Here is a 27355-nt window from a genome sequence, read left to right on the forward strand (position 1 = left end):
AATTGGCATCTCTAAACGCTGGCGAGGCCAGAAGGGCACACAGCCTCACCCAGAAAACCTAATTGGGGAAAGTCTTGAAGCACAGCACAGCAAGGGTGAGAGTCTCCTCAACTATATATACATACATGCATATACCTCTTTCATTCTCGCCCTGTTAGCATCCTTTCTTTATTTCAAAGGCTGGTCATCATCACCCAAGCAAGCAACAGAGACATCTTCCATTCAACATGACATTTTAGTTTTCTAACCTTCTCCCCATCTCCATTTTCTGACACTTCACTTCTTCCCCCATATCTTAATTTTTGTTCACGCCACTTTCAGCCTTCCGTTATTACCTTTTCATTGACAGTTATTTTTAAATTTCATATACTTTTCCTTTTCACTTCCTTTGAACCTTTCGATATGAACCCCTAGCATTGGGGTTCCGCTTGTGGAAACATACTTTTGGATCTCTCTTCAGATTACAGCATTGAACATTTAACATTTTCACTCAGTCATTGCTCACTCAAATAACTAAAATAAAACATTCTTAAAACAAAGAAAGAAGCTAAACAAAAGCTAATCTTGAAATGTATCTTAACCATAAAATATTATGCTATTTCGTTTGCTATTCCAACTTATTACATGTAGGTTCACATTCACAGGTTCAATGAGCCTTGATGTTTTCACATAAAACAGATGAGAGTATTTATTGTCTGTTTTAGAGGTGAAGAAAATGCTGTTTTAAATACTAAGTTGATTTATTAGATCTGATTAAGTAAAGCTTGTATCAGTTATAAACTGTGGTCTGGTTACTTTAAACACCACTATTTTCTCTGTAGGAGTTGTATTGACGCCAGCCAAAGCACAGACATTAGAGTTAGCAGACATAGTTGTTGGATTCTCCTGTATTACCTGGTTCTAATGCTCTTTTTTTCCCCCTGAATCCTCTCATCTCTCTATTTTTACCCAGACCTCTTCTCGTCTGTCGGTCCGTCCATCCAGTTCAGAGACGCCCAGTGCCGCTGAGTTGGTGAGCGCCATCGAGGAGCTGGTCAAAAGCAAGATGGTAGGATAACAGAGGAACGCCACTGAGCTTGATGTATCACCTTGAACAGTTATTTTGCCATGGCTATTTTTTTGTAAATTTGATTTAATCGGTTAATTTGTTTGAATTTGTCTTGCATCAACTTAGTGGCCTCCAGACGTTATCACTGCAGTTAAATTGAACATATGAAATGTTATATGTTATATATGTGTGCTGCTCTGGTGAGAAATCAGCCCAGTGTCAGAGCGGTAATCTGAAGACTTCAGCAATAAAAGGAGTCTTGTTGGTGTATATGAAGGAAACCTACCTGCATGTGGATTATGCCACTTTACATGAGTTGGCTTGATTCACTGCCAAAGCAACCCATTTCATTTGTATTCATGCTGCTTTTCCCCTCTTTGACCTTTGACGGTTTTTGTGCTGTTTCACACACTTTAGTTTACCTTGTGTTTGTCTCTGGTGCAGGCGTTGGAGGACAGACCCAGCTCACTGTCGGTAGAACAGGGAGACAGCAGTTCTCCCTCCTTCAACCCCTCTGACAACTCCCTCCTCTCCTCCTCCTCCCCCATCGAAGAGATGGACGAACGCAGGACCAGCATACTCAAGAAGAGACAGTGCGTCCGCTTCCTTCATCTATATCGCAGAAACACACTGAGGTGTTTGGGGAATTCGTTTGTCCTTCTGTCTTGAATTTTGAATCAAACGTCTGTTTTTTTTCTTTGCTGTAGTTACGTTCTGCTGGAGTTGGTGGAGACAGAGAGAGATTACGTAAGAGACCTCGGCCTGGTGGTGGAGGTGAGTTGTTGCTTTATCAGCTGCATAGTTAGTTGTACATTACTGTACTGTCTGATAGATATGAGAGTTTATTTTTCAGTAGGTTCTTCTGTAGTAAGTCAAGCAGAGTGGTTTCCTAACAGCAGCACACCTTATTATTCTAACCAGCATTTTAAAATGTCACTGAAAGTATTAGAATGAATTTGCTGAACTTTACGGACTCCCTGTTTAAATTTGTGTTAATGTGTCTCGACCGTAAGGGCTACATGAGCCGGATGAAGGAGGAGGGTGTCCCTGATGACATGAAGGGAAAAGACAAAATCGTGTTTGGCAACATCCACCAGATCTACGACTGGCACAAAGAGTATGTGTGACACACACACACACACACACACACACACACACACACACACACACACACACACAGAATATAGAGCTTTCCCTGTTCAGATTTAGTAGCAGTAAGCTAGTACAGTAGCTTACTTCCCGCTCTCTCTGTCTTCTTTAGTTTCTTTCTTGGGGAGTTGGAGAAATGTTTGGAGGACCCTGACAGACTGGGACCACTCTTTCTCAAACAGGTTGGTCCACAGTGAATTTCCAACTCCTGCTTTATTTGTACACGCTTGTATTCATTTGATCATGTCATAATTGGGTGTGCTTTTTGTGCCCAGGAGCGGAGACTGAACATGTACGTAGTGTACTGTCAAAACAAGCCCAAGTCAGAGCACATTGTCTCAGAGTACATCGACACCTACTTCGAGGTATGAGCCCATTATTTTGAAGATTTTACCCTGAGACTCCTCATATTATGCAAACCTCCACCTAGCCTCTCAAATAACCCCCACCTTTGACTTTGTAGGACCTGAAGCAGCGGCTGGGACACAGGCTACAGATCTCAGACCTGCTCATCAAGCCAGTCCAGAGGATCATGAAGTACCAGCTGCTGCTCAAGGTTGGTTTGTGACAATACAGCAGAGGGCGCCAGAGATGCTCCTCTGTATCTGGTCTTTCCATCCCAACAGGCATTCATATTATTATACAGTCACTGTCATCTGCTGTCTATTACTGTACATCCGCTACTTATAATCTACACTAATATCTAAAAGTGTAAGTTGTCTCTGTTTTAGGATTTCCTGAAACACTCTAAAAAGGCTGGGCTGGAGTCTATGGAGTTGGAGGTAAGATACAGAGATAGCGCTTCTTAAATCACTTCAAATCAGGCCAATGTTCAGTGTTCAGCAATCCCATCAACCTCTTGCTCCTTTTGTGACTCTTCCAGAAAGCAGTGGAGGTCATGTGCATCGTGCCAAAAAGGTGTAATGATATGATGAATGTCGGCCGGCTTCAGGGATTTGATGTAAGAATACTCAATCATCAACACAATGCATTCTTCACAGCATGTTGCCTTCTTGATCTCACGTGACTTAAATATTCTCCACCTGTCCCATGCTGTCACTCCCTTTCCGAAACCTGATCTTCCCATTTCCATCTTTGTTCATCTCCCTCTCCAGGGGAAGATTGTGGCCCAGGGCCGCCTTTTGCTGCAGGACACGTTCATGGTGTCCGACCCGGAGGGCAGTCTGCTCGGCCGGATGAAGGAGAGGAGAGTCTTCCTCTTTGAGCAGTTGGTCATCTTTAGCGAGCCCCTCGACAAGAAGAAAGGTTTCTCCTTGCCAGGCTTCCTCTACAAGAACAGCATCAAGGTAACGGACATATGGTGGGCAAGGATGTGCACTACTGCATCGTCAGTGAAGGCCAGCGGAGCTAAAGATGGACGAAGAGCTGCCAGTTAAAGGGCTTGCAGCTCCCTCTAGTGGAGAAGCTGCAGCCTGTGAAAAATGAATCTGTTACAAGCTTTACATCTAAAAGTGTACAAAATAGTTATACAATATCTGCAAATGTAGACACTTATTTTTGTTGTATAAACTTGTTTGGTTGGGTAATTTCAAAGTCAGATACATTTTCTTTTTGTCATGTTAGGCAACATGAACAGAATCTCCATTGCTTTTTATGACAGATTTGAAGACACTTTTAGGTCTTGAGTGTATACTATTGGAGAATAAGTCAACTGAGGAAAGATGATGTACTTTAAGAAATGAGTGATTGATTAAAGATACTCATTAACAACTGTTAAAGCTGAAACTTTCCTTTTGCACTCTGTAGGTAAGCTGTTTGGGTCTAGAGGAGAATGTGGAAGGTGATCCCTGTAAGTTCAATCTCACTTCTCGGTCGACCAACGGCACCATGGAGTCCTTTGTGCTTCACTCCTCCCACCCAGGGGTGCGTGAGGTCTGGACCCTTCAGATCAGCCAGATACTCGAGAGCCAACGCAACTTCCTCAATGGTAGGCTGACAGACAGACACACACACACACACACAGGACAAGTTTTATAGAAGGAACTGTGGGCTACATGGCCACCCTCGTCTCTTTTGTACCTTATCACAGCTCTGACCTCACCAATAGAGTATCAGAGGAACCATGTAGGGGCGAGCGGTGGATCATGTGTGCCCAGCATGGGAGCTCCGGGTGGGGGCAGCAGTGGGTCCAGTGCGCCCCTTGGAGTCGGAGGTGGAATCTCCCAGGCTAGTGCCATCCCTTCAGGGCCCCAGGGTGGCTCTCGTCGGCCCTCCAGGATCCCCCAGCCCTCCCGCCTGCCCCAGCCCCTACGCCACCACCCTGGGGCCGACCCCGACGGCCCCAACAAGATGTCAGGTATGGAACATTTATCTATATTTGAGAAATTTGTTCTGTATGTCAAAATGAAAGATGTCACTGAGATGTGAGTTTTGCTCACTTATGATCCAGGTTCGTCCCCTTGTCCTGTCCCACCTCCCCTACTCCCTCCAGGGGGTAGCCCACAGGGCAAGCGCCCCATCCAGACCCCAGAGGACCAAGCACAGACCCCCACTCCTGCCAGTGCTGTAGCCCCTATTCCCCGTGCCACGGTTGGGCCCCTGCCCTCTACACCCACTTCCAAACCACGGCCAGGAGCCGTGTCCCCTATGGCCTTGCCCCCGGCCACTCCTGCCTTTGGCAAGGACGGCCTCCCTCCTCCCCCTCCAAGCCCGGGCCAGAAGTCCGGATCTGGATTCTGGAGCTCCATGCCGGGCTCACCAGCCAGCCGGCCTGGCTCGTTCACTTTCCCGGGGGAGGCAGGAGAGACTCCGGCCCGTCAGAACTCGAACCAGATCCAGACTGGCTCTGGATCTGGCAGCCAAACCCACAGACACTCCACGCACAGCAAGGAAGCCGACCGCATGAGTACGTGCTCATCGGCCAGCGAGCAGTCCATCCAGTCCACCCAGAGTAACGGGGTAAGACTACTACCTGCTGCCCAGTGTTGCTCCGACTAACTCAGAGGCAGAGGGAGGCCTGGTCTGTCCTGTCTGTCTCCTGTCCTGCTGCAGCCAGCGCTACTAATCTGTCCCCTACTACGCATCTCTGACAACCTTCACTGCTCTTCAACATCATCTTTTCTAGCTTAAGCCAATTTCTGAAGAAAATCTCTAGCAAACGTTTCCACTGTCAACACGTTTTCAGGTTCAAAACCTCTCTAGTGGACCTCAATCAGCTCTTCAGTGATTCCCTTTCAGGGCTGTCTCTAGATCTCTTAACAAAGCTTATACTAACACCTGACTTCCTCTTGGCCGTCCTTCACCTCCTGCTGTCTTCATGGTGTGTCACTGAAATGTATTTTTCCTACAACTAACCTCTGACGTTTGTGGCTCGCCTACAAACGTACTCGACAGAGAGCCTCTCATTCAGCCTAACGTTCCTCCTCTCGTCTTTGCCTGGAGCTGCAGAGCAAAGACGAGCGAAATGGAAATCTTCATCTTATTCCTGCCTTTCTTCACCCAGTTCTGTTTTTTCCCCCAAGAAGAAAATAATGAATCGCTGTTTTTTTAGTCTCTTACACTTCACTGTAATCCTTTCTGAAGACTTTACCAAGTGGACAGTTATCAAACATCTATGTCCAGTGTTTGTCCTCTGCTTCAAGCTTTTCTCTTACTTTTCCTCACCAAGAGTATTAGATTTATATTTTTTAATGTGTTGTCACACTTTCGGAATTTAAGATTTAACTACAATGACCCATGTGTGAGTTTGTACTTAAATTTTTCCACGTTTCCTCCCTGTGGTGCAGAGTGAAAGTAGCAGCAGCAGTAGCGTATCCACCATGTTGGTGACCCAGGACTACATGGCGGTGAAGGAGGATGAGATCAGCGTCATTCAGGGCGAGGTGGTCCAGATCTTGGCCAGCAACCAGCAGAACATGTTCCTGGTGTTCAGGGCGGCTACCGAGCAGGGCCCCGCCGCCGAGGGCTGGATCCCCGGATTTGTGCTGGGACACACCTCGGCCATCATCCCTGATTGCCCCGAAGGATCCATCAAGTAAGAGCTCAGAGAAATTTTATGAGGATAAATGACTTTTAATGTTCTGTTCAGAATGAATGGGGAAAAATTAGTCTTTGCCGTCTCATATCTTCATGTTGGGCTAAAACCCATGCTCTCACCTACTTGTTCACACAGTTTGATTTGTTTCGATCCGTTTTGTTGTGCCAGTAGGAAGTCTTCATCCTGGCACACGTCCCTACGCATCCGCAAAAAGTCTGAGAAGAAGGACAAGGAGGCAAAGAAAGAGACCAAGCTGGAAAACGGTTACAGGAAGTCCAGAGATGGGCTGGCCAACAAGGTTTCTGTAAAGGTGAGTGTATCAGTACTTCTGAGGAAACTCTAGAGCTGCTATTCATTCATGCTTCTGCTCCACAGTGCATTTTTCACTCTGACGTGCTTCATTTTCTTTTCAGCTTCTAAATCCAAACTACATCTATGATGGTGAGTGTAACTTTGTGTTCATTTGAAGATTGACAGAAGCAAGTCCATATATTATCAAAAACTGCTTTCACTGCTTTTAACAGATGGTGAGGAAGATCGTCTCAGGATTTAATCTTACTTTTCTCTCTTTCAGTTCCCCCAGAGTTCCTTGTACCTCTGAGTGATGTGACGTGTGACAATGGAGAGAGCGTCACCCTCAGGTGTAAGGTCTGTGGGCGACCCCGGGCCACTGTTACCTGGAAGGGACCCAACCAGAGCAACCTCACCAACAACGGACACTTCAGCATTGCCTACAGGTAAGAAAACAGTCTGTCACTTGTTTGTAGACGCACAGTTGACCATTTTAACTAAATTAATTTGCACTCAATAGTGAAATCAAATGTGACATGTATGTGTTTATTTCAGTGATACTGGTGAAGCAACGTTGCGGATAATCGGCGTAGCCTCTGAGGATGATGGCGTTTACACATGTGTGGCCACGAACGAGCTGGGCAGCGTGACGTCATCAGCTAGCCTCAGAGTGTTAGGTAAGAGTGCAGGTAGAGAACAAAATACGCAGCGTCAGTCAACCAAGAGTGTGGACATGAATTGATCGTGTGTGTCGTTATTTGTCTCAGCCGTGTCCACTGACGGGATCAGAGTGAGCTGGAAGGACAACTTTGAGTCTCACTACACTGAGGTGGTTGAACTGGGCAGGTAATAGACTCCCCTTAATATCTCAGTGTATAGGTTTTGCAACGTCACTGTACCAATCTTTTGTTATAAATTCAACATTTGACATTCAGTGTTTTCTTCCTGATGTGATTGATTTTGTTAAAACATACTACACAGGTTGTCTATGAGGAGTTACCTGAATTAAATAGATTTCAAAATAAAAGTGGTAACGAGATGAACCAACTGACGTCTGAATGTCCGTCCTCTTTCTTCTCACCAGGGGTCGTTTCTCTGTTGTCAAGCGCTGTGACCAGCAGGGCACCAAGCGTACGGTGGCGGTCAAACACGTGAACAAGAAGCTGATGAGGAGGGACCGCGTGACTCAGGAACTCAATCTGCTCCAGAGGCTTCAGCACCCCCACGTAGTCAGCCTGATAGACACGTATGAAACCCCCAGCAGCTACGCCCTCGTCCTGGAGATGTGAGTACAGACCAAAAAAAAAAAAAATGAACTCTACACATACTGTATGCTTGATCTCAGTCTTGATAAACCTTGCATACCTTCCATCTGATGTTTTACTTTTGTTTTCAGGGCTGACCAAGGCCGTCTGCTGGACTACATCGTTAGCTGGGGGAATCTGACGGAGGAGAAAGTGGCCTGCTACCTTCGGGATGTTTTAGAAGCTTTACACTACCTGCACAACTGCAGGATAGCACATTTGGACGTAAAAGTAAGTACTTTCACCTTATTCTGTATTTTACTACTGTGCTTGATGTTACATAGAGCAGCACAGGAGAACACTATATCACTCAGCACAGTGTGAACAATTCTGTACCGAAAAGGTTAATAATCAGGTAAAAACACAAAATCATGCAAATCACAACATTCACGGAGGATTTGTCTCTTTCCATACTCGATGCATGTTATTCCCTCTCCCACAGCCTGTGATTGCTAACAGCATGTGTTCAGATTTGTCAGTTACCTGCTCCTACATTAAAGACATTTTTTAACATTTTGTGAAATAAGCTTATTCACTGTCTTGCCAAGAATTCCATAAGAAGATGGATACCACTTTCATATCTCTGTAACAAATATGAAGCTACAACCAGCAGCCGGTTAGCTTAGCACATAATCACCCATAAAACCTCAACGTGTCGTTTAACAGTCACTTACAGTTTTTGTACAGATTAAAACAACAAGATTTAACATGTTAATTAGTGAGCTTTAAAAAGGTGCTGGTAGTGGGATTTTGTTACCTTCAGACAGAGCCAGGCTAGCTGGCTGCTGGCTTCATATTTACTGTATAGAGATGAGATAGGTATCAATCGTCCCATCTAACTCTCAGACTGATCTGAAGCTAAAGTTTTTACCTTTGAATACTGGAGGTCCAACAGACTTTGCATGATGTCTCACCTGCAGCAACACATTCATTTACTCACAAGTTAAGACTGGGAAATGTAATTCTGGACTGTGGCGATGAATAATAATCAAGTAGACCAGACTAACGGTGACACTGTGATCTCTGTTCCCAGCCTGAGAACCTGCTGGTGGCCCACAGCTCCAGCGGCCAGCCAACGGTCAAACTCACAGACTTTGGTGATGCCGTTCAGCTCAACAGTGCCCACTACATTCACCCTCTGCTGGGCAGCCCAGAGTTTGCCTCCCCAGAGTTGGTCCTTGGAGAGCCGCTGTCGCTGACCTCTGACCTATGGAGCCTGGGCGTTGTGACCTACGTGCTGCTGAGCGGCGCCTCCCCCTTCCTCGACGAGAGTGCCGAGGAGACCTGCCTGAACATCTGCCGGCTAGACTTCAGTTTCCCCAGGGATTACTTCCAGGGCGTCGGCCAGGCGGCCCGGGACTTCATCTGCCTGCTCCTGAGGACCGACCCGGGCAGGAGGCCTCCGGCCGGGATCTGCCTCCAGGAGCCGTGGCTGCAGGCCGGTCTGGCCGACGGCCGGGCCAGAGCAGAGGGCTGCCTGGACACCTCCCGCCTCATCTCCTTCATAGACAGGAGGAAACATCAGACCGACGCACGGGCCATCGGAGGAGTCAGGAGCTTCATCCAAAGTCGCCTTCAGCCCCGGGTTTAAAGGCTAGGATACACAAGTCCAAACCAACCCCCAATCTAATCATAGAGGATAAAATCTGGAAAAACTGGACTTACTTCAGCTTGTTGTCCAGTGCTGAGACTGTAGGGGCTGCGGGTTCCTCTGGAATTGAGCATCTTGATGGTCTAGATGTAAAAGGAAGGAGAAATAATGAATGCTGATCTTGTCCTCTTTCACACAATGTTGATTTACTAAAGTCCTGTAGTCCTTTCGCCAATTAAGACCTGTTGAGGTCTTAAGCCAATCAGAGCCCTAGAGAACAGAGTTCTCACAAATCACGTAAATTAATGGATGCCCTCGTCTACTGCTGCTTGCTGGTTTCACCTCAAAACAGATTTTGTAGTTAAGTGAACAAAAATGTAAAAAAAAACAACAAAAAAAAAAAAACACATTATGAAGTAATTTATTTTCCTTTGCGAGAGTTAAAGCTGATCAGAGGAGCCAGTTGATCGAGCCTTGACACCACTGCACAGACGCAGAGCTTTCAGGAGAAAGTGATGCCAACAAAGCTAGTGATTAGCGCTGAGAGCGAACTGCCTTCCCTCTGGTTGAAGGAGGGACAAAGACATGGTGTGTTTTTGCTCTTTTACACTAAAACTGCAACTCAAAGACTTTTGAGAAGCAGCCCTTTCTTATAGAAACAATGTATACAAAGGAAAAGTACTGTCTCTACATTTCCAAGAAAGAAAAAATAATTGTAGAAAATGTTCATCAGTTGAAAGTTGCTGTGCTACTTTGGACTCTGTAGACACCTGGAGACAGTGACTGAGCTTCTTAATTGACACATTTATACGTCTGATCAGAGCTTTTTGATGGCTGCGCTTATATAATGTACCTAATCTAAGATACCATGATGACCATGTCGCGAGTAACAATGCTGCACTGTCCAATCTGAGAAGAAACAATAGACATCATCGTTTGCTTTTCCTAGAACAAAACTTGTGTTGCGCAGATATGAGATGTTTAAGCCTTACCGTGTATATAGACTTCTGCCTTCTTCCCTCTCACATTCACAGTGGACTCCCGCATCTGGAAGGCGGGACACGAGACTGTCGGAGCCTCAGTGGCAGCGGTGGCTGCCAGTCAGATGGGAGTGAATGTGGAGGCAGAGCAAGACAAATTACTGTAAATGCACTCATTGTATGTTATGTTTGATTATCATGTGCAATGTTGCGGCTTTAACATTTTATGCAACTATTTATGAAGACATCTGTTGTATCTGTAATAAATCTAGAGAAAAGCATGTACTTGGTACTGCAAGCACTGCTGGTAGTTTGTGTTTATTTGATCTTTGAGTGTTACGACTTCCAGGCCAGGTCAGAGGTCACAGTCTACAATCATTACGGTTTGATCAAAAATAATTTAACACTTTTTTTTGTACTGTATGTCTCTGTAGTATTGGTACACCAAAGTTGCTCTAGCTTTATAGTACTTAATAAAAGTTTTATTGTGATTCACTTGAGTTAGGTAATCTACGACCATGTGAAATGATTGTTTACACTAGTTAAACACTACGCTGGAGGAAAGTTTATTTAGTCTCACGTGCCCTTTATTAAAAAGGCAGGGGATTAAAGAAAGAAATGGATCATTGCAGTTTTATTGGAAGAGCTGACTGGGAGGTTTTTGTACATTTACTAAATGGTGTTCTAACTTTATGTACAGATACTTGTTGCCAAAATATTTCTTCCATAAGTTCCTGTTCCTACCCTAAAACGGCGACTAACCAACACTTTACCACTTAACTCCACATGAATCCAGTACGGGGTCAGGATGTAACAGACGCAGCAGTCCTCTGTTACCTTTGTATTTATTTGAAAGGTGTGCACAGGCCATCACAAACAAGGACACTTGGACTGGATACCTCAGTTTAGGTTTTTTTGTCATTGTTGTTTTGTCTTTTTTTTTTTTGTCATGTTTGTTTCATTTGTTTCATAAATTACATGTTTGCTATTTGTTTTTATGTTTTTTATCTTTGCATGTATATTTCTTTGTACAGATCATACATATTTTCTCTTGTAAATATTCTCATTTTGCCATCAGTTATTTGAAAATTAAACATAATGAACACATGTACCCTGTTTGACATTTTGTTTCTTTAAGTAATGTTTCTTTTTTTGTGTGTTTTTATTATTTGAACAGCTACATTTTACACTAATTTAATTAAAGCTAAAATGGAAAATTCGCATAAACACTGATATGAGTTTGATGAGGAGATAAAAGCCTTTTCCACCTTCACGACTGGATGACATGTTGATGGGCTGAGAATCACTCTGGCAGGTACTCAGCACAGTGACTGTACTGTGGCTTGTTTTTCACGCAAGGTTGTGTTTAACTCAGTTGTCAAACTTCCTTTCTATGGAGCGATATCATTGTAACTGATTCAGAAAGCTGAATTTTGCAGCTTGGTTTCAGTTACACTGAAGGATATGAGATTGACAAAGGTAGCAGCAGCTTTAACCAGGCGAGCTGGCTTTACCAGGACAATGCACACAAAGCTTATTATTCAGTCAGCCATCAGATCAGTTTCTCTATCACTAGAGACCAACCAATACTGGATTTTTGAGGCCAATAATCAATAATTGAGAGTTTAAAACTAATATAAAACAATATATTGGCAGTATTAAATGGTTGGGTTGTTTTTTTTTTTCAAACATGTTTTATATAGATCCCTTAAATTTGGTCATTAAAGAATTGTGACTATGTTGTGCAACATCTCACTCTACCTATTACATCATCAATGCAGATCTACAGACATTTGATGTCATACAATCTCTGTACAATATCCAGTGTCTTAAACATCAGGTGGTTATCCATCACAAAAACAGGCCTTTCAACATTTTGATGGATCTACATTAATGAGCTCAGATCAAATTCATCAACTCCACTGGAAGTAAGAATGTCAATAAAGTTAATGCCAGTCGGCCTCTCCTCTAATGCCTACTGGATTCAAACGGTTTTTCTCAGCTGCTTTGAATCATTTTTTTTGTCTGGGCCTTGAATAGGACTTGTGTTCTAGTGATCTAGTCTGTTCTAGTCACCCAACCTGATCCTAGAACTATAGCTCTGCAGCATGTAATTAAGTGGAATTATCTCAAAAAGTCTTCTTCAGTACACATTTTAAACTCTGTGTGATAGAACCCAAATGAAAAAGCAGCCACGCCGATATTATTAGTTGATTTTAGCTTATTACAGAGAGATATCAATATAGATATTTAATATAGATCAATATCGGCATATACATCTGCTGATAAGTAACGTGGAATTGTGGTGGAGAAATGACAAAGATATGTTTGAGGTCATTTAAAATTACATAGTTTATCCAACAGAGAGCAGTGACGAGCTTACTGTTCTGTAACTAATGTGAAGCTCAGTGACGCGTATGTGAAGTGTTGCCCTGTATGGAAGCATTATGCTTTCCCACTCTTTTATTCTATTTTAATTTCTTCCTAGTCTGTTTCTTGGTCACTTTTCTTTAATAACCACATTTAACAGATCTTTAAAACAATTCTATTTATGTAATGTGTTTATTTCAAAAACATAATCTCAGCCAATATACCATTATTAGATTTTCTTAACTCTCGAATATCAACACCAGCATCATCCTCACAATTGGTCTGGCTCTATAATGCGATTGTCACATTTAACCAGCGGAATTGGTGGCACAGTTATCAGCCTCATTTTGCTTGGCTGATTGGTATTAAAAGGAAGGAGGTTTAAGTTTTGTAATTATTAAAAAAATTATAAAGGGGCATCAAAAAAGATTTTAAAAAGTAGCCTTCTATCATCTAGAGTTTTGGTTCTAGTCAAAACTATGTTTGCATGGCCCTAAAGTGGCTCTAACAGTAAGAGAAGAGGTTGTTTTACAGGCCTCAGACATGATGACTGATTTCATGACATTTTATGTTCCTAATGTGGACCTTTTTTACATTTTATATTTTATGTTTTATCTTCTAAGGTCCAAATCAACGACAATTTGTCTTGTCTTTCATAACCATTTTCTTTTTCATCCTCACAACCAATAAAAGCCTTCTTGTGCATAACACTGACTTGAGGAGTCAAGTGCTGACCTTGGATCTGTGTAAAATTAACCTATTAGGCACCTGCTCTTTCTGTGGGTCATATATATCACCATCCTCCAATGCAGGAGCAGCCAAGCGGTCAGACACTATAAGCCACAAAAACTCTTTTTCTTACCTTGCATTTCTCAGCGGGACGTGCTGCATTCCTTGTTTTCCACAATCCTTGAAGTCTGGTTGGTTTTCTGCCGTGGCCTCTGGAAACAACTCCTTCACATGTCTCGGGGCGGACAGATCGATACTTGGATTTCACATGTTTCTGAGTAGAAAAAAAAAGAATCAACATAAGTTGACCTAAACAGTAGCAGCAGGGTCAGTGCAGCCTGGTTCCTTCCCATCCAAAGACAGTTCAACCAGTTTGCCTGCTTCATTAAAATAATATCTGTATTATTCTACCCTGCTTTTCCAGACACATCCATGATCATCCAGAACTTCCACAAACTTGAGTGTAAAATGCCCTTTTAAACTTTGAAATGTTCACATTAATACACATTTTATACATTCACGTTTTCACACAATACACGAACTAAGTGACAGGATGAAGTTATGAGCGGTTGTTTGGGAGGCATTTGTACCATCCAGTCCAATAACTCAAAGTCAGCAGTCTTCAAGTGCAATGGGACGTTCCAGCATTTTGACTTGTGCTTGTGTTGAGTGTGCTTGGCGGATGATACCTACGACAATTGCTTCCCAACCAAATCCCCACAGTTGAAATTACACTTGAGCCAACCTGTCTTGGTTTATAAACATATACCTACCATTGCTTTCTAGCAACACACTGGCCTTACATTTGCTTCTGCGCTCTAGAAAGATTTTGCCTATTTGAGATGCACCTGCTGCACCGGTCTGATTTGGCGGTGAATCCAAATGACACTTCCTGTCCACCAAGATGCCAAAACAGGGGCCTGCCAACAAAGTTTGGCCCCAGAGCCCCTTTAGAGGTTAATCCAGACATGCCGTTAATTAAGCTCTCACAATGTTATATTACATTCAGTAATACAGGTCATTAATTTACTGTGTTTTAAAATGAATTAGGCAATTCGGCTGTGTGTAAGACAATGCATTACCCTGAGGACCAGATCCTCCTCAAACACACCATGAGGGAAACCAATGCAGCTTCAATACGTCATAACACTCAATAATGCACGTGCCAAACAGCAACCAAAACAAAACGGGCTCCACTGCAAGAACACAAATAGCGACACATAACCGGTAAACACAACCGGTAAACAGCATCGGTTAACGAGCAGAAACGAGCACACGCAGCACGTATTTACCTCGCTGAAGTCAAGCTTTACTTTAACGGTTATATATGGACGAGGGCAGCACGGCTCCACTTCCGCCTTGAAGTGCGTGTTGGTGGGTGACAGCTGAGGTGAAAAACGGAGTGTGAACACCGAAACACCGGCTGTTTACTTGTCAGAAACCGTCCCGAAACAGCATGGACGTGTCCGCTGTTTGCTGCTCGAGCTAACGGTAGCGTGCGGCTGCTGTACGCGCACGGCGTGAGAGTGAGTGACTGATGACGTAGTTGATGAGGGTGCAGGTGTGCAGAGCATCACCTGCTGCAGAGGGCTGCAGTGTGTCCTGTTGGTGTGGTGGAAAGCAACTAAGTACATTTACTCAAGTGCTGTACTGAAGTACAGTTTAGAGGTACTTGTACTATAATTTTGTCATTTTAAATAAAAAACACGAGCTCATAAAAGACACTATAGACCTTTTTCACTGTATTCATTTTGGCATGTCACAGCAGGAACAGCACAAGTGTAGTTAATAACATTAATAATGGCCGTGTTCCGCTCGCCAGACAGGCTTCCTGGGACACTTAATGGAACAGAGCCGTTATTAATGTTCGTAGTTCCACCGGTGCTTCTCTTGCTGTGACAAGCCAAAAGGTCCGCTGTGAGAAAAAGTCTATTATCAGAGATTAAACCAGTTGTTCCCAATGCTGCTGGCTTTGCAAAGAGGGTTCTTTTGTCATGTTTTCACATGTCTGCTAGTTGTTAGAGACATTTCCCCTCCAAACTCCTCTGACGGTTTAAACTGTTTAAGATTAGAGAAAAGTCCAGTCTAAAGTTGTTTTTTTCTTCTTTCCTGTCCCACTAATCATCTCATGACCCCTCAGATTTATCCTGTGACCCTTTGGAGGGGCCCTAGGCACTAGGTTGGGAACCACTTTACTAAATTAGCTAACTGTACATAAAGTAGTTAAAACTAGCTCTACCTCAAGCAGCTACAACAGTACAATGCTGCTTATGCATTGATGCATCAATGTTAACACTATCATAATGTAATATATAACAATATATCAGTCACTGGGCCATTTTTCTGCAGAACGAGTACTTTTACTTTTGATACTTTCCTAACATTTTGCTGATAATACTTCTATTCTTTTACCTAAGTAGGAAATTAAAGCAGGACTTCTACTTGTAATTGAGTATTTTTACACTGTGGTATTGGTACTTTTACTTTAGTAAAAGATCTGAGTAATTCTTTCACCACTGACAAATATAAACACACGAAAACGCCACCCACTTTTAACGATTTTATAACCGATTTCAGTTGTATCACAATCTGCAAAGAACTGTCGAAGTATACAACTTTACAAATTCAGAGAGCCGTACTGAACTAAAGCTTTACAGTTCATTTTATTTGTGTATGTTTATTTTTTCATTATTCATTTATATAACTTAAATTATCTTGTAAGTTTTGTATGCGTTGTTGAGTGTTCATGTTTCGCTACTTAGACACATGCCAAGGATCTGTAATGCAGTGGTACACTGCCCTGTTGTTTGTAAATGTATTGTTCATTACAGCATAAAAGTCAGTGAGCTCACAGGCCTCACTCTATTTGTGGCTGTTCAAAATGGTCAAAAATGTAATGGAGTATGGTTAGCACAAGATTATACAAACCTGATCTGCCCCACATGCTCTGACTGATGAGTAACAGTACACCACACCCTCTGAACAGAACAGAATAACACAGCACCAGGCCAGCCACATTTTTGGTTTATAGCAATGTTGTCTTTTATTCTAATTTCCAATAAACAGAGAATATATCAGTCCCTTATTTGTACAAAAATACCTGAACAGGATACAATGTAGATCCAGAGCCGTACAGACAGAATGAAGCAAAGCACAGTGGGATTATCTGAAGAAAAAAAAAATGATTACGGTTCATTAGCTCCTTTTTCTCTTTCCCTGAAATGTTTATTTGATGTCAGCTTATGATGACTTCAACCCAAATAACAAAACTCAACCAACACTGAGTCAGTTTCACTTGCACCTACACTGTTAGTCACCAATGTCGATGGGACATTTGTATGCAATGTTGACCTGATATTAGGATTTAGTTCCGGTAGGATTATGTGTTACAGCCAACTGTAGATGCGTGCAGTGAGTGGACGGATGGCAACTAAGGACTTGATACTGTTCACAAACAAGAGGCACCTGCTGCAAGAATAGGCTTCGTTAAGAAAAAGAATTTAAAAAACTTTGTTATGCACCTTAAAATCAGAGTAAATGGACATAATGAAACGCACAACCCTCTTGAGCTACAGCGTATAATTGCACTACTTGCGATGAAAGGTTTAGAAAAGCTGCTAAGAATATCCCCAAGGGTTAAGTGTTGGTGTGTGTGTGTGCTCTTGATGGAAAAACCACTGGTGTGTGTATGTGTGTACGGTTAATATCCAAACATTTACTGCCTTGAAAGTAAACGAGTGGAATCAGATGTGGCAGACAGAAAGAGAGGGGATATTCAAAAGATAGTTTTAAAACAAAATGGCATCAGACTGTCAGCCTGTCAGCTTATACACACACTCAGAAATTTGACACACGCCAAAAATCCAGTTTGATCTCTTAAAAAAAAAAAAAAAAAAAACAGCTTAATTTAATACTGTATATACTGTGGTATATATCAATTTGTGGCAAACCAAACAAAATACATAATAATGTCAATATACACACAATCAAATAATGGAGAAAAAAGGACAAAATAAATCATTCTTCATTTTACACAGAGTTATGAGCAAAAGCATAACGCCCCATACATAGTGATCTGTGACCTAGGTACAGTGTTAGATCTACATCTTCTCCATAGCTTCACATACTTAGAAAACAAATGATACTGTATACTGGTATATTCATATACTTGGGCTTGTGTATAGGATTGCATTGTAGCACAGTGATTAAAAATGGAGGGAGAGGACGGTGGTTTATCCCCGCTGACCCATAGCGGTGTGGCTTCGCGTCCCTCTCTGACAGACAGGAAATTAACCTCAGCTGAGGACTGGGAATGCTGGGAATCCACAACTTAGCTTGACTTTACCCAACCAACAAGAAACCTTCCTCTTAACCAGCAGAACCAGCAATCCTGAATAATGAATATAACAGTCTGGCCATCCACACACACACACACACATACACATATTCACCACAGGGTCATAGCTTACAGGCTGGACACAGGTGGGAAAGGGGGGCGGGGGGTTCAAGCATTATCCAATCCCTGGAGACAGTCTGCCCTGGCTGACTAGAAAAGGCCTGATTGGTGGAGCGCAGAGCTGGTGAGTCAGTCAAGTCACGAGATTGGACGAATGGTGGCGGCAGTGGCTTGCAAGTCAATGACAGTACTTCGGAGAAAGTTTAGTTGGCCTGGCAGGGAGCCTGAAGGCCTCGTGCTAAACCTGCTCTCTGTGAATCTGGCACGGGGGGGGGGGGGGGATGGGCAGGAGGGATGGAGGGTGAGGCTAAGCAGGTCACTTGCAGCTTTTCATTCGCTGGTCACACAGCAGTAGGAGAAGGCAGGAAAAGAGACAAGGACATCAAAAATGTCTTATCTGATCATCACTTGACAAATATGGTCCTCACTGTTTTTTTTAGATGACGACACAGCAGTCAGGGACATATTTAGAGAAAAAATCCACTCGAGTGATCTGTTAAAGCCTCTATATATGTGTTTTTCAATGCTACCACCAGGGGGCGCCAACGCTGGACATTTAAATTCTACATATAATAGTTAAATTTGTTTAGTGATTAAGCGCCACACTCTACTTTTTTGGTGGGCCAAAGTGCCTAATATACCTGCCTTGTCTTCTTTTCACTTCATCTCCCAGAATGCTTTTTAACAACCACCAGAAATAGGCATGGCCATGTTGTTTTCAATTAAATGTCGGCCTATGTACACAGAAATTGAGCTAGCTAGCCAAATAGTGATGAATTTGTTGATTTTCTAGATTAATCGATGAATCGTTTAGTCTATAAAGTGTCTGAAAATTACCACAGTGGCATTTTCAAATTGCTTTTTGACGTCCCAAACCCAAAGATATTCTGTTTTGCTTAAAAAACAATCCAAATAGTTGCAAATTCATTTCCTGTTGATTAATCAATTAAACATTTCAGCTCTAAAATAATTCATAAACACTGGTAAAGCTCCTTACTGACAACGGGCCTAATGGCAGCAAGGCATTCTGGTCTACTGAGGCTACTGCTGGTGTGGAAATGGCTTCCTCTACCTCTACTATCAGAATCCTTGTATGGTTGTCGCAAAATGGCTATTAAAGACACAAGTCCTTACTGTTTGATTATGAGGGACTGACACCACAACCTGATGTTTTAACCAGTTACCTGCAGAAATAAGATAAATACAGCACCCAACAAGAAAATAGGCCCAGAAATGCAAGGCTGCATCACCAATACCTGTTTTCTGAAGCGTGTTCAAATGGATTTTTACTTTTAAGATATAGTTTGACATTTTGAGAAATATACTTATTTGCAATGAGAGAGAGAGGACCCAAGGTTACACATATCTAAAAAATGTCAAGAACAACACAACAGTCCAAGACTTATTTCCATTGTGGTTTGTACTGTAAATATGAAGCTAGTGTACAGCCAGCAGCTGGTTAGCTTAGCTTAGGAAGTCACTGCACCTGGCCAAAAAATTGTCCAGCACATAGCCCCTGATAAAACCAGACGTTTACAGCAAGATATAACATGTTAATTAGTGAGCTTTAGAGGTGCTGGTGAGCGGATTTTCTTACCTTTAGATGGAGCCAGGCTAGCTGTTTCCCCTGTTTCCAGTCTTTATGCTAAGCTAAGCTAACTGGCTGCAGGTTGTAGCTTCCTATTCACCGTACAGACATGAGAGTGGTATCGATCTTCACATCTAACTCTCGGCAAGAAAGTGAATAAGAGTATTTCCAAAAATGTTTGACTATCAATTTAACACAATCTTAAACACTCTTGATGTTATCCCATCCTCTTAAAATCTTAAATGTGTTACTGTATGTGCATTTTCATATAGCTTAGATTTCATACACAAGGCTCACAATTTTCACTTAAGGCGAGTGAATCTCATTCGACTGTGTGTTGACGCACAGTCAACTGAGTTCACATTTCAAGTCATTTGTTCAATTCCATATTAAAACAAAGAGAGAGAAAAAACTTTATGGGAGTGCTTTTGTTGATTTGTCTTTTCTGGAGAGAAGGAACAGTGGTCAGAATCCAAACATGGCAGCTCCAACCCATCGATATCAAATCAAGATAATTAAAATGTGCAAGCAGTGAGCTCAGAACAGACTTAGGAAAAGAAAATGACATTCAAAGACAAATTCACCGACAGATTTAACCCTTTCGATTAAAAAATAAATGACATGGTAGAAGCTTGGGGGTGGACACACCTTTTTTAGGAGTCTATCTAACAGTCTTCCTCCTCTTCCTCATGGTCTTGAGATGCTGCAGCCGCTTCAAGAGCACATTCTGGGGGTTTCTTTAACCAAAGCATGGCCATGTTGGTTCAAACCACATGGAGGTCCAAGATTTTCCCAAATCTGTCTGAAAGGCACTGCATAATCACCCGTGACCGTCTTTGCTCCCACGCCACTGTAATCCAATCAGAACTGGTGGAAATTCACATGCATGCTTTTCAGAAGGGGAGGAGGAGGAGGAAGAGGAGGACGAACGGAGAGCAGGCAGCTTCATTTAGCTAGAGAGAACAGCTGTCGTCTGTCCGCCCGGGAGTGCAAAACTAGTTCTGCATTGAATCAACAGTAATAAAACAGCATTAAAATGACATCAAGTAATCAACTCTATAAGAGAGGCTCCTTCCAGCCCTCCTGATAAACATTCCTCTGTCCTGTCAGCAAACCCTCGCCACGGCTCTCCTCATCTTGCCTTTACTTCTCTTTTCTCTCCCGACTTTTCTCTGAGCTTCTGTGGAGGAGGAGGGGCGGGAGATTGGGGGTTGCACCAGGGGATTGTGGGACAGGACACAGCAGAAAGGCCGCATCAAGTCCGCTCGGGTGTTTGGGAGGAGGAGGAAGGGGGGTGGGTGGTCTCAGCTTATCCAGACTGGACTGCACAGGTTGAGAAAACTCCTGGATCAAGTTTGATAAGACCCAGAGAGGTTCCCGTCCATCCCTGATGATCGATGAGGAAGTCAGAGGGTGGCGCTCCCCGCCCACCTCTGCAGCGAAGGGGCGAGGGTGGGGCGGGCACCACAGCTTATCAGGCCTGGAGGATAAGGGAGGTTGAGGGGTTGAAGGATGAGAGATTCTGAGGGAGGGATCCATCGCGGGACACCCGCAGCGCCCCTGCGGGACAGATCTTAGCTGTCTTGTGTTTTCAGAACATATGGTCTGTCTCCAGGGTCAAAACAGCAATGACAAAACAATCGAGTTTCCACGACAACATCACAGGAGTGATGGGCGACTACTGGGTCCATAATCTGCAACGCTTCAACTGTCCGAACAGTTCCCATTCAAACATCCAAACAGCGGTAAGGCAGAGAAAAGCACGGGTGCACTGAGGAAACCAAACCTCCAACGCCGGCTCCTGCTGAGTTATTCACATCCCCAAAACTTGACTTAACTTTTCTCTATCTCCTCAACCTCATTGCGTTGGTGAGGGAGGGGCAGATGGGGGTAGGGATCTCAGGGTGAGAGGTGTGCAAAAAGGGGGGTGGAGGTGTTAGGGGTGTGGAGTGTCACAAGGCCACAGCGGTGCACGGATGTTTGAGCTTGCAGGGCAGCACTCCTCTGTTGAGCTGGTAAAACTCCACCAGGTGAATCAGGTCTGTGAACTTGGTGGCGCCGTCGTCAAGGCTGAAGAACACCTGACCGTCCTCCTCACACTTTAGACCAGAGCCAGAGGGAGGAGAGAGGACAGTTAACCATCACAAGACAACAAGACATGCAGACAGGTGAGAGCAGAGCAAATGTATGGGAAAATGTCGGAGTGTCGGTCTGTCAGTTGGTCCCCCACTTTGGTCCAGACTGAAATATCTCGACAACTATCGGATGACATTTTGTACAGACATTCATGGTCCCTGGAGGATGAATCCTACTGACTTTGGTGATCCCTTGACTTTTCATCTAGCGCCACCAGCAAGTCAGACTTTTGATTTTAATACTCTGGTTTATGACCAAATACCTCCAAAACGAATGATATTTCCATCAGCCTCAGTTGTAGTTTGTACTAATTAGCAAATGTTAGCATGCTAACATGCTTAAACTAAGAGGGTAAGCAAGGCAAACATTACACCTGAACATCAGCATGTTAGCATTGTCATTGCGAGCATGTTAGCATGCTGATGTTAGCAGTGCTGCTATGCCTACAGTCAGCCTCACAGAGCTGCTAGCATGGCTGCCTGACTCTTGTTGTTTAGTCTGTACTACACTGGCTGCTTGCCTGACATTATTATTAAGCTGTACTGTACTTATTAACCTATACAGTCTGTCCTTACATTGTCAGCAATCTCATATGAAGCCAATTTTCTCAAAACCTCAGCAAATAAAACCAAAACTTAGTAGGTAGGTCTCTTTGTTAAGTCGGGTGAACTGGCCCTTTAAGCCATTTCAAGTTGATTTCTGTACTGTAACAAAATAAATGCAAACAGATGGCTTCCTGGGAGGAAGGAGAAACATATTCTAAAATCTTAAAAAAAACACATGGCATTCTTTGGAAAATGGTTGGTAGTGACGTTAAGTGAGTGCAGCAGGCTCGCAGACCAGATGAAACTTGTAGGTTGTTTAATACTATTACTACTTAATTAAGAGCTTAAGAGCATTTAGAAAAGGGGGACCTGCTTGAAATTTGCAGGGACAGATGTGTTTCTTTGCAGGTGATGCTAACCAGCCAGACAGCTGGCTTTTGAGGCCATGGCAACAGATTAGCACTGGGACTACAATACGAAATGTAACAGTGGGTCATTTTACTGTCCTGAAAAAAAATCTGTGTCAGCGCATGAAAATGAGTTGTGTCATTTTCTAAGAGAGTACAGCGGCCTTATTTCAGTAGATTTTACAAGTGAGCATGACATGTTTCCTGCGGTATAATGTGACTGACCGGTAGGATCTGGAAGTGCTTGATCTTCTGGTGGTGGCACAAGGTGAGCACGAATGCCTTGGGATTACTCTGACTGTCCCGCAACAGGAATAACCTGCCACACAGAACATGAAGAGAGACATTATTAAAACTGCTTCATGAAGAGCATGAAATATATATCACTGATGTAACTCCCATTTCGGTGGTTCCTTATACTATTCTGACATACTGACATTTTACAGATCCAAGCTTTTCTTGGCAGCAGTGATGTCTCTATTTTTCATATTTTTTTACTCACAGAATTGACAGAATAATCTTCAGTTAACTAGCTCTCTCCGGACGTTTTCTACTGCATTTCACATGAGCAACATTTCCCATGAGATAACCTTTTCACACTCAACACATAGTTGTTCTTACCCGTCTACTTGGCCTTGTTGTATGATCATTTTGTGGGCCTCCTCTCTCATGATGCGACCATGAAACCATACCTGTGTCCTGTGAATCACTGAAAGACAGACATCTTTGAGTTTGAGTTTCTTTTCATATATTCATAAGCACATCAGTGTATCAGTGGACAAATAAAACATATAGTTTTAGTCTTTCTGTTATTGCTGGGCTGTAGCCGCAGTCTGCACAGGGTGATTCATCTTGTGTTTTGAAGAGGGAGTACCTGTGCTCAGAGAGGATGGGTGCAGTGGGCTGGGACTGCCCAGGACATTCATACGCTGGCTCCGTTTCTATGTGGAAGAAAGGACACGAGTGACATTTACAGTAAGATAACAACATATCACACAAAACCCCTTCAAATCAACCCCCCGGCTCCAAGCCTTGACCTAATGCATTGCAGTTACCCACAACCAAAAACATGGAGTGAGCAGCTGCTGCCTGCGTTAGCCTCGTCAGAGCTATGATCTCAGCAACAGATAAGTGGAGCTGCTGCACACTTGAATTTACTGAGAAAGGTGATGCAGGGGAAAGATAAATTAGCTCAAAACGGAAAAAGGTTTCTGCACAACATTTCCATAATAGAAGTTACGAAGGGAACCAAAAGATCAAACGCTGTGGTTACAAAACATACAGTATGAGAGGGGAAAATCAGGATCCAATACAAAAACAATACCAAAGGAGAGTTAAGGATAAAACAGCATTTTTAAATGTTGTAGGACACCATCTTTTGTATTAATCAAACATCTGGAGCTTAAATCAAGCTTCACTCCCCCTCTTACCCTCCAGGTCTGTCCCTCCTCCAGGGCTGCACTCTGGGCCTCAACGGGGTTATCGATGACGCGACCGGTCCGTCCGGAGAAGTCCATGGCGACCAGCGAATTCTCAGATACACTCCGCTGTTAGGAGACATGGCAGGGCGGGAGGGTAGGTGGAGGGTGGGGGGAAGGTGGGGAGTGGGGGAAGGAGGGGGGTATACACAAGTAGTGTGGTGGAGGGGTATTGATGGGTGGGGGTGGGGGGGGGGCAGACAAGGGTCAGAGGTCAAACAAGCCAGACACAGTCACTGGGGCATGACAAATCCTGTCTGCACACAGACCCACTTCAGTCAATCCACAAATGCCCCTCTGAGGAAAAGCACAAGCCTCTGCTGGCTCGAATGTTTCTTTTAATATCATCTCTTGTGCTTATCTGAAAATAAAGTAAAATATTGATGATTGAGTGATGATGGTGATCTGGTTTTAACCATGGATGATTGGGTGGGACGCTGATGACTGCGTGTACTCCAGGTTTTATGTTATGCTGATGTACATTGTTTTATGTGAGTTTGTGGTTTCAGCACTAGTTTTTACATATTTGTGTTATGTGTTCATTAGCAAAAAGGTCAACAGCAGCAATGATTGTTTGAATAGAAATGCATTTCAGCGTTTAACAAATCCCTCTTCTGCAAAATGGAAAAATGATCTAGCCCTTGGTGTGTTTTCTCTTCAGAAGAGCGAGGCACAAGGTGGCCACAAAGTGAACTGGTTTCCAGTTCACCATCAGCTAATTAATGGATCAATCTGGATTGGTCTTGGCTGAGTGGGGGCATTAGAGCGGGGTTGTAAGAAGGTGATGTCAGAGAGCGGATCCTCACCACAGGCGCCGAGAAAGGTGAGAGGCTGGTCTTCCTCTGCTGGGGAACGTTGTAGCTCTGATACAGCACTATCCCATACTGTGAGGACACAAGAGAAGAGGGACGGCGTCAACTCGGGTTTCCGAGTGCTGACAGTGTAATTCATAATGTTCACGACATGAGTGAAAGAAGTACTTTGAGCAGTCTGAAGGCAGTCATCCAGCAGGTCCTGCTCTGTTCGTCCTCGGCACACAGCATCTTCAGCTCCTTACAGTCACTCCTCGCTTTACTGGGCTGTCAACCAAACAGCAGACACAGTGGGACATTCAGTTAATGAGATGCACATCGTGAACATGAAAGACCTCTGTTGTGGTTTCTGGCATTTCAGTTTTTGTTACATCAAGACCCTCAAACCTGTGACATGGCAGGGCAAGACTGCAGCAGCAAGCCACAGCGTGAACACTAATGTTTTCTAGCAACGGTTTGCTAGCAATTTGTGGTGATCAGTGGTACATTATATGCAATTAAATGCATCACATATAAAATACAGCAGTTGACAATTAGCCTATATAGTTTCATTTTACGATCACTGTCGAGGCAAGACTATGTAATGTTTTTTTTAACAATGGCCGCTGTGGCCACAAGCGACAATTATGGAATAATGGTAAGTGATACAACACTAGCGCTGTAGTAGACTGTCACAGTAATACAACTGTTACAAAGACTCACTCTAATGTCAGAGTCACACAGCTATCTCTCTCCAAAGTTTGCTAACGTACCAGACCAAGTAACGCTATAGCTGCTAAACCTCTGAGTGTATTAAATTAAAAAGGTGTGTTTTACTGCCTTTGAATTCAACGTCCCATTGGTCAAAGGAAGAAAGTGAGGCTTCTACTTTAAAATGTTACATAGCCTCGGTTTAAAACGGGCCAATGGCAAGCTGACAGTAACCGCTTTAAATTTGATTACACCCAATTAACCAGTCCCTCTTCCACTCAGTAATGCTCACCAACGGTTTGGTACAATAGACAATATGTACCAATGGATGGTTTGAGTAAAGTATGGATTTTCTTAAATGAAAAATATAGGATTTTTTTCATCTACATAAAACTTCGCTGAATCATAAAAATGTCGACATGAGAATGCCCTCATCATGATTAATAGAAAATGTCTGGACTTCACTGGAGTAACATTCTCCACACACATCAGTTGGGCCATGAACCGTGTGTGTGTGTGTGTGTGTGTGTGTGTGTGGAGGGGGGGGGGGTGTAAGAGAGAGGTGAAGGGGTTAGGCGGGCCAGATTCCCTGTACCATCCTGGCTTATCCCACCGGGCTTATCCCAGATCAGCAGGTGACCCACCACAGATAACTCCTGGAGTGGGACACACAGTGCTGAGTGTGTGCTTGAACGCCCCGCTGGGCGGTTTTAACCCTTGTGTCCTCTGACACACCCACACACACCCACACACACCCACACACACACACACACACACACACACACACACACACACACACACACACACACACACACACACACACACACACACACACGAGATACAATATATGTAGAGGGGAAGCAGGTGCGGTTTTATGAAATCCACCTCCTAGAGGATGGCTATATGATACAGTACAGGTTTCACTCCTTTGTCTTTAAAAATGCTTTTTATGAATGGCATTCTTCAGCAATGGATGAACTGAGTTGCTCCGGCTGCAGAGTTTTCTTGATTGTGTTACCTTGATGCAGAACTGGTAGTCTGTGGGAGCATTGTGGAGTTTTCTGCCCGTGATGATGGTGAAGATGTTACTGTCCTCCAGATCTGAGAGCAGCTGCAGGTGTCGGGGCTCCTGTTGTGGGGAGGGAGAGGAGTGTCAGCAACAGCGTATTAACTAAGATTTGAGTAGTTTTTTTATCTTATTTATTTAAAGTTTTAGGTTGAGGTTTTTCTTTGACTTTCACATTAAAACTGTAATGTTGAAACCGCAAATAAGAACAAGACGAAGCAAAGACTTAAAAATGAACAGAAAAATGGGCTTAGCAACTCAACTATCAATCATGAAATGTGTCAAGTGAAAAGACACCAACGTGGCAGTGACTTATCACCTTGGATGTTCCTTTAGTAGAGTAGTAGAGCCCGGAGCGTCGCAGGAACATGTAGAGTTTCTTCCAGGACTTGCGCCCGGGCTCCTTCAAGTACAGATAGCCCTGGATCTCTGGACAGCTGCTGGAGTTCAGAAAGTTCTGCAAAAACACACAAACAGCATCTAATGGGAACACTGCGGCAGGGGAACTGAATGTACGTATTACAAATGTTTGTGTTCCTGATTCCAACATCCTGGAAACGACATGTTCATAGATGTTGTAAAATCCATTTAAAAAGGACTGTGTCCAGACATCGCGGTGGAATAATGAGGCAGGTGTTTTTCCTATTTTCCTAAAAACCTGGGAGGAAAACAACACTGGGTGAATGTAATCAGCAGATTTCTGGAACTGTGTGTGTGT

At 43.4% G+C, this 27355-nt stretch overlaps 2 protein-coding genes across 3 annotated transcripts in view; one reads left to right on the forward strand and one right to left on the reverse strand.

The window, feature by feature from the left end:
• Positions 1-11457, forward strand: part of LOC139299218 (triple functional domain protein) — a 42457-nt gene extending 31000 nt beyond the window's left edge. The window contains exons 39-61 of the mRNA XM_070922120.1: positions 953-1048; positions 1493-1641; positions 1756-1822; positions 2062-2165; positions 2310-2379; positions 2473-2562; positions 2661-2753; positions 2929-2979; positions 3081-3158; positions 3313-3504; positions 3965-4145; positions 4248-4514; positions 4608-4954; positions 4997-5116; positions 5944-6191; positions 6366-6504; positions 6608-6635; positions 6769-6931; positions 7041-7162; positions 7253-7331; positions 7570-7770; positions 7882-8020; positions 8823-11457. Coding sequence (XP_070778221.1) covers positions 953-1048; positions 1493-1641; positions 1756-1822; positions 2062-2165; positions 2310-2379; positions 2473-2562; positions 2661-2753; positions 2929-2979; positions 3081-3158; positions 3313-3504; positions 3965-4145; positions 4248-4514; positions 4608-4954; positions 4997-5116; positions 5944-6191; positions 6366-6504; positions 6608-6635; positions 6769-6931; positions 7041-7162; positions 7253-7331; positions 7570-7770; positions 7882-8020; positions 8823-9380 — 3582 coding nt within the window. The 3' untranslated portion in view covers positions 9381-11457. The remainder of the gene's footprint in view (positions 1-952; positions 1049-1492; positions 1642-1755; positions 1823-2061; positions 2166-2309; positions 2380-2472; positions 2563-2660; positions 2754-2928; positions 2980-3080; positions 3159-3312; positions 3505-3964; positions 4146-4247; positions 4515-4607; positions 4955-4996; positions 5117-5943; positions 6192-6365; positions 6505-6607; positions 6636-6768; positions 6932-7040; positions 7163-7252; positions 7332-7569; positions 7771-7881; positions 8021-8822) is intronic.
• A 9792-nt stretch (positions 11458-21249) lies between these two features.
• The window catches only part of LOC139298786 (growth factor receptor-bound protein 10-like), a 31643-nt gene continuing 25537 nt past the window's right edge, over positions 21250-27355 (reverse strand). For both annotated transcript variants that reach the window (XM_070921552.1, XM_070921553.1), the window contains 9 exons: positions 26957-27094; positions 26590-26700; positions 25050-25148; positions 24876-24953; positions 24022-24138; positions 23466-23532; positions 23213-23300; positions 22817-22910; positions 21250-21602 (listed from right to left, as the gene is read on the reverse strand). In XM_070921552.1, coding sequence (XP_070777653.1) covers positions 21456-21602; positions 22817-22910; positions 23213-23300; positions 23466-23532; positions 24022-24138; positions 24876-24953; positions 25050-25148; positions 26590-26700; positions 26957-27094 — 939 coding nt within the window. In that variant the 3' untranslated portion in view covers positions 21250-21455. The remainder of the gene's footprint in view (positions 21603-22816; positions 22911-23212; positions 23301-23465; positions 23533-24021; positions 24139-24875; positions 24954-25049; positions 25149-26589; positions 26701-26956; positions 27095-27355) is intronic.

Source organism: Enoplosus armatus, chromosome 16 (genome assembly GCF_043641665.1).
Source record: "Enoplosus armatus isolate fEnoArm2 chromosome 16, fEnoArm2.hap1, whole genome shotgun sequence".
Classification (NCBI taxonomy): Eukaryota; Metazoa; Chordata; class Actinopteri; order Centrarchiformes; family Enoplosidae; genus Enoplosus; species Enoplosus armatus.